The 14,147-nt window shown below is 48.2% G+C and overlaps 1 protein-coding gene across 1 annotated transcript in view; it reads right to left on the bottom strand.

The window, feature by feature from the left end:
* Positions 1-12,346, bottom strand: part of LOC307077344 (filamin A-interacting protein 1-like) — a gene marked incomplete at both ends in the record, with an annotated part of 27,789 nt that extends 15,443 nt beyond the window's left edge. The window contains 3 exons of the mRNA XM_079738735.1: positions 10,424-10,602; positions 11,255-11,428; positions 12,041-12,346. Coding sequence (XP_079594861.1) covers positions 10,424-10,602; positions 11,255-11,428; positions 12,041-12,346 — 659 coding nt within the window. The remainder of the gene's footprint in view (positions 1-10,423; positions 10,603-11,254; positions 11,429-12,040) is intronic.
* Positions 12,347-14,147: the final 1,801 nt, after the last annotated feature.

The following is a 14,147-nucleotide window of genomic DNA, read 5'->3' as shown; positions in this document are numbered from 1 at the left end:
TGTGTGTGTGTGTGTGTGCGCGTGTGTGTTTTGTTTTTTAAGGTTGGAAATCAAGATTTATTAGGTGTGACACATTTGAAGAGGTTGTGGCATGTCTTTTAGAGATGTTCAATAAGTCATTTTTTAAGAACATACACACACCCCGAAAACACACGCAGCGAACACACACACCCCAAACTCACACGCACACACACTGAACACACACACACACACACACACACACACTAACAACAAATCACACACCAAAACGTATGGGCCCAGCTGTCAGGTGGGCGGTTGGCCCTACTTCCTGAAACCCTTTCATGGTTTCCTGTCGGATTAGCAGTGATCCGACCGAGGGGTGGGGGGAGTGGCATGTGTCTGTCTGTCCGTCTGTCTCTCTGTGTCTCTGTCTGTCTCTCTCTCTGTGGCTTTTAAGAAAGTCTCGTGACTTGGCAAGCGACCGTTCCATATTGATTCAGTCGTGAAGTGAAGACTACAGACCTACAGACAGTGCTGTTGTGGTAGAGCGACGTTAGCATAAGATGGCTATGATAGCAGGCAAGCTTATGAGCTATGGTACAAGATGGCTACGGTAGCATGATAACTTTTAGCATAAGTGCTGTGTCAGCAAGAGTGGTTTGTTAGCAAGATGGTTACGTTAGCAGGCCAGCAATGTTAGCATACAAGCCATGACAGATTGTGAGCTATGTCTCTTATTAACTTAAGAGCGGTGTTAGATGAGGGGTTTGTTCGCAAGAGTGCTATGCTTTCAATAGAGTGACAATGTCACGCCCCTTCCGGTAGACCCCATGGGACCTATGAGACCGTAAAATATGAATGGGTTTCATTGCAGAGAAGCAATGACTTTCTGGTCCCAGTCTTTATATGCCCCGGATTACACATATGTTGTGTGGATTTCAATGATAATTTTCATTTTCATGTCAAGAGTTTGACCGTTTATTGTGCAATTGTTCAGTTAAAGGCTGTAGAGAAAACACAATGAGAAAGACTACATGTCTCGTATGTGATGTCACGCTCCCTGCGACTGGCGTGGACAAGACCGACCATCTCACCATCGGCATAACTGGAACTTTCCACATGCCCGACTTATAATGGTTTTCGGAAGAAAGTGGTGAAGTGGAGCAGAGAGATCGCCATGTCTGTACCAGAGTTCCATTTGTGGGTGGTGGCGTGTATCATTTGTGTCGAGAGCAGCGAAGAGCTGTTGTTCACAAAGCGGCCTCACACAAAACCTAACATTATCAAACTTCTTCGCGATAAATTGTAGTTTTCTTTGCATGAAAAATTATCATTTAAATCCACAAACCCCATATGTGTAATCCAGGGCATATAAAGACTGGGACCAGAAAATAATTACTTTCGCTGCATTGACACCGATTCATATTTTACGATCTCATAGGTCCCATGGGGTCTACCGGAAGGGGCGGGACTTCGCCAATCTTTAAAGCTATGAACATCTCCGTAACAAAACCGGAAGTGATGCGTAGCTCCGCCCCCTTGTGGATTTAAGTTTCCTGGCCAGGCTCCGCCCCTAACCCCCCCCCGCCCCCCTCCAGAAGTCCTAATATGGGTCTGAGATCAGACTGCAGTAAGACCAGGAGGAGGGTATTTTACTTCCCAGTCTAGTTTTCATGTTTTGATGAAAGGCCTGAATTTCTAGATTCCCTCTCCCCTCTCCCCCCTCGGCGGTGATGATGTCACCGTCTGGAAGCCCGACTTCCCCTGATTATCCAAGAAAGAGGATGAGGGAGAGGGAGAGTGAGAAAGAGAGAGAGGGTGGCAGAGACAGACAGAGAGAGGGACAGACTGAGAGAGACACCAGAGTGGCATAGAGAGACAGACACGGACCAAGAAAGAGAGAGAGAGAGAGAGAGAGATAGACAGAGATAGAGAGCGGGAGAGGGAGGTAGAGAGGTAGGATGGAGGAGTTGTTTTACGGCTGCGGTGGAGAAAGACATAAACGCTCTAATAAGCTTCAAGGGCTTCCTTGAGGTCGAAGAGGGAGAGTTCCCGGGACAAACATGTCGTCATGGAAACAGGAGACTGACGGGGAGAGTAGGGAGCTGGTCTAGGGGAGGGGGGGGGTGAACCCCTCTCTAATTTGATCTAAGTATAACATGAGCTCACTCTCTCAAAGTGCATGCTCCTTGTTTCTTCTCAGAACAGAAACATGTCATGAGACCACGTTTCCGCCGAGGGCGCGTCACGGGGGAAGGTTTTGGTGCATGACCCAACAGAATTCTCTCTCTCTCCCTCTCTTTCTCTCTGAATGTCTCTCTCACTCTCTCTCTCTCTCTCTTTTTGTCCTCAACTCTTTACCTCTCACTGACTCCTCTTCGTTTCTCTCTCTTGGTCTCTCTCTCTCTGTCTCTCTCAGTCTCCCTCTCTCTCTCTCTCTCTGTCTCTCTCTCTGTCTCAACCTCTCTCTCTCTCTCTCTCTCTCTCTCTGTCTCTCTATGTGTCTCTCTCTGTGTCTCCCTCTGTCTCAACCTCACTCTCTCTCTGTCACCTTCTGACTCTCTCGGTCTCTCGGGCCCTCTCATCTCAAGTTTTCTGTGGGTGTTTTAGAAGCCTTCGAGCCGAAGCGAAAACATTCGCAAAAACTACACAGGGTTAGCGACAGAACTTGGCAGCCGTTAGCGGCTAGCCCTGCTAATGGCTAATGGCCGAGATAAAAGCAGTTCGAAACCGATTAAAATAATGAATAGGGCGACCTTCGGCTGATTTAGCGATGTGTCCAAATGGAGTCCATTGTAGCGTTTGTCGTGTTGTGTTTGAGTTGCGATACCGAGAGATTGTGCGATCTTAAGGAGGCTTGGTTGCGGTCCGATAACGTACTTGAGACGTAGACTCTGAGACTCTGAGAACTGATTCTGATAAAGTATCTTCAACAAACGTGTGAGAGTGTTTCAGCAACAATGAGCCATTCCAACTTCAAAATAAAAGCTCAACGGACCACCAAAATAAAAGAGAAACAACAATAGAATATCTCTATCGGTACAGTAAGGATGTTCGTAGAAACAAGGGCCAAGCACTACCAATCACTAGTTTAACCCATTCTCCGTATACAGCAAAGATAGCTAGGGTAAGACGCTCCACAATGCCAAGTACTTGTTTTAAGGGCCAGGACGTACACACATACACCAAGTGCGTTAGAGGGGGATGGGGAGTCTATGCTGTGAAGGAGGTGTGTGTGTGTGCGTGTGTCTGAGTGTGTGTTTTGTGAGGACTTGAGCAGGCGCGTGTTTAAATGAGTAGGATGTGTGTGACCTCGCGTTGAGGGTTAAACTACTGGCTGTGCAGAAGCAGAAAAACATGAGTTGCTTCATATCTCTGAGGAGCTCAAAGAATCTCTCTCTTCGCCATAAAAGGAACCATGTGATGCAGACACACACACACACACGCACACACACACACAGACACGTGTGTGCATGCAAGTGTATTCCTGCTTTTGAACATTTAAAGTAATGTTCTTTCCTTCTCATTCACACACACACACACACAGACAAACACAAACACACACATACACACACACACACACACACAAACGTATATGTGCATGCAAGTCATGTTCTATCCTTCTCTCAGACACACGTGCACACATGCAAACACACACACAAACACACACACACAAATATAGACACACACAGACACACACGCACACACCCACAGACACACACACTACTAGACGTTCACTCCAAACAAACGCAGAGAATTTGGCGGAAAAAGCAAAACTCATGTAACTTGTTCCAATGGGATGTATTTAGCAACAACCGAAAAAAAACACACTTCCCTCTCTCGTCTAACCTCAAGTTTTTCTTTCACACTTTCTCCCCACTTGCTCACTTGTGTTATCATGGCCGAGTGTGTTATTATCTCGCCCTCTGCCTCGAGTCCTTGTTCGCCCTACACCTGTGGACTTCACGAACATACCTCTCACACACTCCACTCGGTGTGTGAGAGGAGCGAGAGGAATGGTTTGTGACGAAGAGGAGGAGGAGGAGGAGGAGAAGGAAGGGGAGGAGGAGGAGGAGAGAGGAGGGGGAGGAGGAGTAGAGGGAAGAGGAGGAGTTGAGAGGAGGGGTAAGAGGAGGAGGAGGAGGAGGAGAGAGTAGGGGGAGAAGGAGGAGAAGGAAATGGAGGAGGAGTAGGAGGAGAGAGGAGGGGGAGGAGGAGGACAAGGAAGAGGAGGAGAGAGGAGGGGAGAAGGAGGAGAAGGAAGTGGAGGAGGAGGAGGTGGAGGAGGAGAGAGGAGGGGAGAAGAGGAGAAGGAAGTGGAGGAGGAGGAGGTGGAGCAGAGAGGAGGGGAGAAGGAGGAGAAGGAAGTGGAGGAGGAGACAGGAGGGGAAGGAGGGGGCAGGAGGAGGAGGAGGAGAGAGGAGGGTAAGGAGGGGGCAGGAGGAGGAGAGAGGAGGGTAAGGAGGGGGCAGGAGGAGGAGAGAGGAGGGTAAGGAGGGGGCAGGAGGAGGAGAGGGAGGAATGCGAGGCACGCCTGGAAAGGGGCGTTGAGGGGAGGGTGATTGGGGGGGTACAGCTGTGTCGGACCACAAGGTGTGGCCCCTCCGACAGTAACTGCTGGGAGGAGACGGACAAGGGCGCTAATGAGGGTCAGGTGATGAGGGTTGCGGTTAACGAGCAGGAGGTGTGTGTGTGTGTGTGTGTGTGTGTGTGTGTGTGTGAGAGTGTGTGTGTGTAACCGAAGGATAGAACATGACTTTAAAATGTTCAAAAGCAGGAATGTGTGTGTGTGTGAGTGACGGGAGTGTTGGGAAGGATACTTTTAAAATGTTTCCAGTTACAGAATACATGCCCAAAAATGTAGCATGTAATGTATTCCGTTATGACTCAATCTGAGTATTGTATTCTGAATACTTGGATTACTTCCACATTGAATTGCATTTTATAAGTGTAGGAATGCGGCATCAAATCCTGCTTACTAAACAGGCCTATTCTGGTGTGTTCTTCTGTTCAAACTGGCTGAATGTCTCCCTGAAAGTACACTATATTAAATAATTTGCTGTCGAGGAACAAAGACTATAAGGTTATGTTTATGCAAAAGATATTTGCTATTACGTCCAAAAAAATCACTGAGCTAAGTGCATAGGTGTTGCCTATAAAATCACCTTAAAATAAAAAGAGAGAGAGAGAGAGAGAGAGAGAGAGAGAGAGAGAGAAAAAAAAGATTGTTCGATCATTGGAAAAAAATGTCAAATTTTTATGTGTGATTTAAAGCATATGTTTTATGTGGGTGTCTGTCCAAATATCCAAAAGACATTCCGTCTCCTCTTGACTCCATGTTGGGCCACGACTCATTATTACCCGACGGTCCGACAATGTGCTGCTAGTCTTGGAGTAACCGCTAATCAAACAATAATTCCCATAATGCGCGCGGCAGAGCGGGTGCCTGTTACGTCCAAAGAGGCGTATGCTTTGTAGAACTGGATCGGACCGAGGACCGTTCGCTTTCACATCTCAAGCGAACCATACCAGGGTTTGTTTGGAAGCGAACCGAGACCAGCTCTTCAGGGAGGTCTCGGCCGGCTGATTTGGTTCACATCAAAGTGAGGTGGTTGCATTCACACCAACGCAAACCTACCGAACCAAAGGACCAAACTTTTTTAGTGCGCGCTAACTGCTGTTGTGGTGTGAAAGCAAGAATAAAATTGTGAAACAGAAGTATCGTCATGTATCCATTGATTTCAACAATGTAACTGTATTCTAAATACCAACAATTTAAATTGTAACTGTAATGGAATAGTTAGTAATAATTTGTATTCTGTATACGTAACGCCGGTACATGTATTCTGTTACTCCCCAACACTAGTGAGTGAGAGTGTGCTTGTCTGCCTATGTCTGAGTATGTTTCTGTCGGAACGCGAGTGCCTGCGTGTGTGTGTGTTTGCCTGCATGCACGTGTGTTTGCGTGCAGGTGTGCGTATGTATATGTGTGCGCGCATGTGTTTACGTGTGTGTGTGTGTGTGCAGGGAGACAGCAAGCTCGTCGGGAAGCAGTCAGGTTGAGGTGCCTCGCTCAGGGACACCTCCACACTGAGCCACACTAACTCCTGAGCTACTGTCGCCCCTCCACAGAAGAAGAAGAAAGAAGGATCAAAAACACTGCGCGTGGTTCTAGGAGGGGCAGGAGACAGGACACGATAATAAACGGTTTTCGCCGGCGGAGTGATCACATGGTACAGGAATGTCCCGCAGCTTTTGTTATTCCACGCAGTGCGGTGATGTCATCTTGCTCCCCTCTCTCCAACCAGATGGCACGGAGATGTGTGTCTCCGCGGTGCCGCTCGTAAAAATAAGCGCCCCCGAGGTGGGGAGAGGGTACGTTAAAGGCGTGACGAATGAACGGCTACTGTGGAGGTAGAGCGGGTTGCCTGGTAAACGGAAGGTTGCTGGTTGGATCCCCGGCTCCGCCTAGCGTCGAGGTGTCCCTGAGGGAGACGCCTCACCCTGACTGTGGCTGACGCCCTGAGGGGACGACCCCGCCGTCGGTGTGTGAATGTGTGTATGAACCGTTGAAAGTCACTTCAGGTAAAAGCGTCTAAGTGTAAATACACTGTGCTGCTTTTTCTGGGTTTTTCGGGGGGCTATGTTGCTGTTGTGTTTGTTACGTTCACCTTTACATTCAGGGCGTTTAGCAGACACTTTTTATCCAAAGCGACTTACAATAGGTAGTGCCAGGCACTTGTTTCTATGAACATCCTTACTGTACCGACAAAGATATATTGTTGTTTCTCTTTCTACTGACAAATGGACTTATTGCCAGTCACTTTCGATAAAGGTGTCTGATAGACGCCCTTAATGTAAAATGTTATAGAAGAAAGATATTGCTGCATTCTTATTGGTCAATGAGCAACAGTCGTGCAGCCTCCCCCAGCCCCAGTGTCCAATCAGACTCAGACCAGGTGAGGCTGCTGAGACCAGACATCCTTTACATTCAGGGCATTTAGCAGACAATGGCCCAATCCCAATGTCCGGACTCACAGACTTTATTGCGCATTCTCGCGAAATTATTAAGGCTTTAGGGCTGTCCCAATGTCGAATTCCAAAGGGCGTGAGGGTTTGAGTCCACACTTACCGAGCCCTTTCCGTGAGTCCACATCAGTGCAGACTTCCCCTAAGGGAATTACCCACAGCTCAAAGCGTTGTGATGTTTACCGCAGAGACCATAGGGAAATCCGGAAATTAGGAAGGTAAACAACAAGAGGATGCTACTGTCTGTGGCGAAGTCACGCCCCTTCCGGTAGAGCCCATGGGACCTATGAGATCGAAAAATAGGAATGGGTTTCAATGGAGAGAAAGTAATTATTTTATAATTTAGTCTTTATATGCCCCGGATTACACATATGTTGTTTGTGGATTTAAATGATAATTGTTCATGCAAAGAAAACTAAACATTTTCGTGAAGAAGTTTGATAATGTTAAGTTTTTTCCAAGGGGAGGATAAAAGCATCAAAAGAGGTGAAAACCATTATAAGTTGGGGCCATGTGGAGAGTTTCAGTTATGCCAATGGGGAGATTGTCGGTCTTGTCCAAGCCAGTCGCAGGGAGCGTGAAGGCACATACGAGACATGTAGTCTTTCTCATTGTGTTTTCTCTACAGCCTTTAACTGAACAATTGCACAATAAACTGTCAAACTCTTGACATGAAAAATTATCATTTAAATCCACAAACAACATATGTGTAATCCGGGGCACATAAAGACTGGGACCAGAAGATAATTACTTTCTCTCCATTGAAACCCATTCATATTTTTCGATCACATAGGTCCCATGGGCTCCACCGGAAGGGGTGTGACTTCGCCACTCTATGCGCGACCAGATAGGAATTTCTGCCTATTTTTAGTGAGCCGGATCATTTGGATCAGCTCACCAACAAGAGCCTGCTCTTTTGGCTCCCAAATGGCTCTTCATATTACTTCTTATAATTCACCCAAATGTAGCCCGTTCTGACTTATGATTAGTATGTGTAGGCCAATCATCACCTTAATTATTCAATACATCCTTTATACTGAAGTATATAAAAGTAGCAATTATATTTTCTAATATCAATAAATTGCTGTAGCCGATTGTTTTCATTGCATTTACAAAAAAAACAAAAAAAGGAGAATTCCCACACCGGCATGTCAGCAACATCTTTGTCAGTAAACGTTGTCAAGGTAACATACGCTCTCGTGAAGTGCTGTCCCAATCCCATATACACCTATCTGAGCCCATGTGGCCTCTGTGGCAGCCCATCCCCAACCCGTCGGGCTGGACGGCCCAGGGGAGAGGTTATGGAGGCCGTGTACCGCCCATACCCAGCGGACGGAGCCACAGGACGTCCTTTTCGTCACTAATTGGCGAGATAGGGAACACCTGCGGCGGGGAACGAGGAGAGAGAGGTACCCTTTAAAAAGCGCTGTCACCTGTCCCGAAACAGAGTTGGAGCCGGGAGAAACCGGAGTACCCCAGAACCCCGGACGAACGAACGAACGAACGAACGAACGAACGAACGAACGAACGAACGAACGAACGAACGAGCCGACAGAAGGTGAACCGAGCCGTTCCCGACAGGCCCCAAGGAGGACGCACCCCGGCCAAGGACCGACCGCCGGGGATCGGAACGCCGATGGGATCGACCTCCCTCTCCCCGAGACAACCGAGACAACCGAACTTTTTCCCTGGCTCACGGAGTCAGAGTATTATTTTCGTTTTCCCCACGTCGGACCCTGATCCACGTGTTTCTTTGAGTTACCCCGAATAAATGCCCTTCCGGGCTTTGAACCAGCCCGGAAGGGCATTTAAAAGCCTGTGTGGTGATTCCCGTACAACCGAGACATTCCTGGGCCTGGGTTGCTACACCTTGCACACTCGCTCACTTAGCACCTGAGATCAATTAAGTCTGTGAGTCCTTAGTCCTTACTCCTCAGGGCTCACTATGGGATTGGGCCAATTTTATCCAAAGCAACTTACAATAATTCTATTTGTCTTTAAAAAGAGAAACAACAATATATCGCTCTGGGTACAGTAAGAAACACAGAAGGAGAAGTCACTACACAATGCTAAGTACTGTTTTTAAGTGCGTGTACGTAAGGATTGTCATGCTAGTGGGTAGCATTTTAGCATGATAGCAACCTAACAGGGCTTGGGTGTGATGTAGGTCACTGCGTAACACGCGACTGACAAGGAGGGCCACAGAGAGTGTATGTGTGTGTGGGTATGGGCACGTATGTGTGACATCTGTTAGCGGTTAGCCTAGCGCTCCGGTTCTCAGACCCCTGCTGATCCCGGCGTACCTCAGGCAAACGATGAGGTCATCACTCCAGGACAGCTGTCCCATTGCCAATAAATCAGAGAGGGGGCGGGACTTGCGTCACACCTGCCGATCAAGTGTCCCCCCTGAAATTTTTCCAGCTTGTATAATCTTTGTTTGTCTTTCTTTATTTTTGGAGTATGGATTTTTATTACAGACACACACACACAGTGTTTAGTAGTAATGGATATTGGTTGGTTTTGTGTGTGTGTGTGTGTGTGTGTGTGTATGTGTGTGTGTGTGTGTGTGTGTGTGTGTGTTGGTTGCAAATACCAGAGAGTCTCTTGGCCTGTCTGCTGGTTTATCTGACGATAATTAGAGTAGTATTAATTAATGATTGAATCCCAATTGCCTAGCCTATTGTAAACACGGTGTAGGTTTTCATGGCGTTGATGTTATTATGGTATGTAAGGGGAGTAATATTTTGTCTCTTGTGTGTGGATAGTGAGTGAGATAAATCTCACACACACAGATAGACATACACATACAGAAACACACACACAGGCATGCCCGTGAACATACACAAACACACACACACACACCGGACACACTCATACACGCACCGGACACACACAAACACACAGACACACTCTGGCTGCTCGGTTAGTTAGTTTCCAGCTGCTGTCGACAGATGTTTAAATTCTCAAGCTGACAGAACTACGCTTTACTGAAGACACACACACACACACACAAACACACACACACTCAGTCCAGCGGCAAGCAAACCAAAAGTCAACTCTTCGTATGATATCACACAAACAGCGAACGTTTCCATGGTGACCTCGTGATGTTACAACTTTGATTAACACTGTGTTTCTCTCTCTCTCTCTCTCTCTCTCTCTCGCTCTCTCTCTCTCTCTCTCTCTCCATTTCACACAGGATATTATTCATGGAGGCGTGTGCTTCCTTTCCTGCATCGCCGTGACCACGGACCTCACTGATGACACTCATTGCATCACCGCACACACTCACCCAAACCTTTTGGGCCCTTTTTGGCTCCCAGTCACATCCTCTTCAGCCAATCCTCCTCCAACTGGATTAAGTGTTTGGTGGGGTCGTCCCACTGGTCTCTCTCTCTCTCTCTCTCTCTCGCCCGCTGCCTCCCCCCCTCACCTCTCTCTCTCCTGCTCCAGCAGGTTGGTGAACTCGTCGCTCTTCCTGATGAACTCCTGGTGGTTCTGCTTGTCCCTCTCCATCTGTCCCAGGGCCTGCTTGTACGACTGCTCCGCGCGGAGGAGCTGGTCCAGCATGCGGCGGCACGTCTCCCGCTGCTTCTCCACCAGCTTGTCCAGCTGAGGGGGGGGCCAGACCGTTACCACCACAACTTTAGCATGTTAGCGTGTTATGATGTTAGCGTGTAAGCACGTCTCCCGCTGCTTCTCCACCAGCTTGTCCAGCTGAGGAGGGGGCCAGACCGTTACCACCGCAACTTTAGCATGTTAGCGTGTTATGATGTTAGCGTGTAAGCACGTCTCCCGCTGCTTCTCCACCATCTTGTCCAGCTGTAGGGGCCGGACCTAAGCATGTTAGCACAACAACATTAGCATTTTAGCACGCCACCCGTTGCATCTTCACCAGCTGGTCTAGCTGTAGGACGAGACGTGTAAGCATGTTAGCACGACCGTAGCATCTTAGCACATTGACCGTAGCATGTTAGCATGATGACCTTAGCATGCTAGCACGTCTCACGCTCCTTCTCCACCAGCTTGTCCAGCTGCGCGGGGTCACACTGCAACCCTCAGTGTTACCGAGACGACCGAAGCATGTCAGCACGACGATCTTAGCATGTTAGCATGATGATAGTAGCACGTTTGCATGACTTTAGCATGAATACCATAGCACGTAAGCACGACAACCGTAGTATGGCAAGCTTGAAGACTTTAGCATGTCAACATGAGGACCTTCCCATGTTAGCACGACGACCTGTGAGCTCTGGGGCCTCACCTCGGCCATGGGCTTCTCGTAGATGTCCTCCTGGAAGACGCGGTCCCTCCCCTGGACCCCGTCCCGCTGTAGGGCCTGCAGGACCTGCTGGGGCACCACAAAGCCGTACTTGGCCTCCAGCAGAGCCAGATCGATCTTCTCCGCCTTCAGCACGGTGATCACCTCATCACGGGCCTGGAAGGGGAGGCGGGGTATGGAGAGGGGAGGAGGGGGGAGGCGGGGTATGGAAGGGGGGGGGCGTTGGATGTTGTTAAAGCCCTGAGGTATTTGAGATGGAATTGTGTGTTTGTATTGGGCAGTTTCTGTTGCAACCCTAACCCCAAAAGGGGGTCAGCTGAGCGGAGCGGGGTTGACTGGTAACCGGAAGGTTGACTGCTCCTGACAAGCTGGCCCTAGGTGTGATTGTGTGTGGATGAACCCCCTTAATGTGATCCCCACACAAAATATATAATGTATAATAATCATAATAACCTGCATGTCGCTCCCTAGTAACAAACTCTGCGTATCCAAGCATCCTTAAATCTGTAAATCACTAAATGATGTTACATAATCATGTATATATATATATATAAGAATATATATATTATTTCGCAGGTCCAGCGATACGAATATCGCACATGCGCTCACTCACGAGATTCAGATTACGAAAATGGCTCCGAAAAAATAGAATGTATATAATTCTTTTTTGTCATAACGCAATTCTCCCTATATGCCGCTACATCGTCCGATGTATCGGACCAATCAGAGCCCACCCCTCAATGGACGACGCCCACTCCCCTCTCTCACCTGTAACTCCCCCTCCAACATACTGAGCAGGAAGAGCAGGTCGTCCCGGGATAGCTCCCGCCCCTTCTCCTTCCTGTCGCCGCCGGCCCCGCCCCCAACTCCGGCGTTTGGGGGCGGGGCCCCGCGGCCCGTCTTGTGGTTCCGCTGGACGGTGCCGGTTTCCCCACCCCCGCCACCCGGTTGCTCGCGGTAACGGCTCCGCCCTCCCCCGGCCCGTCCCGGCGGCTCCTCCCTCTCGGCGCTGCGTCGCGTCCTGGGGGGCGGGGCCTTGGTGGCGTCCTCCAGGCTGTTGCTACGGGATCGCATGTCTCCCCACCTGCCACACACACACACACACAGACACACACACACAATGGTGTTAATTTGGTCCTGATGATGCAGTATCATGTTATGGTGTGTGTGTGTGTGTGTGTGTGTGTGTGTGTGTGTGTGTGTGTGTGTGTGTGTGTGTGTGTGTGTGTGTGGGTGGGTGTCACAGCTTTTGCTTTTTCTCCTGTCATTAGTGGTTGCTCTTCAGTAGTTTTCCGTTGGGTTTCGCTCGTTGAGTAACTTATTAGTTTGTTACACCTGTGGATATAAGTTATCTGTTTTTCTTTGGTAAACTTGTTTGATTTGGGCTTTTGTGTGTGTGTGTGTGTGTGTGTGTGTGTGTGTGAGACTCTTTGTGTTCTTGTGTGTGTTAGTGTGTTACTGTGAGTTTATCAATATGTGTGTGTCTTTGTGTATACTGTAAAAAAATTGTAGGACCAACTTAATTTATTAACTTGAGTCGGTAACACACAAATCAAGTTTTTTAAAATCAAGTTGCAAAGTTAGATTCACAAAAAAATATTTTACTTAAGAAGTCAGATGTTTTACTAATTTTCTCACTTTCAAATCACATTTTGCATTAATATAAAATAAATTCCAATTCTTCCAACTCATTATTTGCTAGACCAGAAATTAAAGTAACCATAGTGACATTTCACTTAAACGTAACCAAAAGTTGTGTTGTTGTCGCCGTCGGGAAGCGAGAAACTGCGATTTATTTAAAAAGGTGGCGAAGAAGATTGAGGAAGCCGGTGTCCTGCCAATGTAGTTTCCCCCTATAAGAAGTGTATCATCATCAACAAGCATTCAGTATACTACACACTACGCTTCTGTTACGAGAGTAGCGGATGTGTGTGAGCGAGAATGGCAATGTGTGTGTGTGACTGACTTCAGCGAGTGGACGAGCGAGGAGAGCGAGCGGTTGCGGGTGTCAGTTTAGTGAATGAACGAGTGCGGTTGTGTCTGTGCAAATGACATGTTCTGTTAAGTTAGTGGAACTACGAATAAAGTACCCAGCCTGTCAATAATCGGTGGCCGCTTCGTTCCGACCTATATGCAGACCCACTGCCGGTAAAGTGAAGGGTGTTACCCCCGGGGGAACATCGGCCCTGTTGGGAACGTCTCCCCTGTGCTCCTCGACTACGGTCTGGGAGCCCACAGCAGGAAAGATGTAACACTTCGATTTCACCCAAGGCTGAATTAAAAATAAATGTATTTCTAAATGTTGGTCATCAACGAGGTTGTAAACGTACTGTGTGACTCCTTGTGTGTGTGTGTTCTTGTGTGCGTGTGTGTGTGTGCGTGCTTCTATGAATGTGTTTGTGTTTCTGTGACTGTCTGTTCTTGTGTGTGTGTGTGTATGCGTGTGCATATGAATGTGTCTGTGACTGTGTGTTCTTGAGTGCGTGCGTGTATGGATGTGTGTGTGTCTGTGACTGTGTGTGTGTGTTTGTGTGTCTGTTACTCCTTGCGTTTAAGGTGTGTGTTCCTATGTGTCTGTATGTGACTCTGTGTGTTACTCTGTGTGTATGAATGTGTCCGTGTGTGTCTGTGAATGTGTGTGTGTGTCTGGTGTGTGTGTGTGTGTGTGTGTGTGACCTCATGCTTTATGAGCAGCAGTGTAGCAGCGTCCCCTGAGGACACCGACCGCCACGGAGCCACATGACTCACAGTGTGATGTCACTTCCTGCCACACAGGAAAACCAGATTCCACGCCTCTGATCGGTAAATTACAGACAGAAAGGGGGTTGTGTGTGTGTGCCTGAGTGGCTGTCTGTATATCTGTCTGTTTTGGGCT

This window comes from Pollachius pollachius, assembly GCF_949987615.1.
Source record: "Pollachius pollachius genome assembly, chromosome: 6".
Taxonomy (NCBI): domain Eukaryota; kingdom Metazoa; phylum Chordata; class Actinopteri; order Gadiformes; family Gadidae; genus Pollachius; species Pollachius pollachius.
Note: the sequence above shows the minus strand (reverse complement) of the source record. Positions and strands in the feature narration are given on the sequence as shown.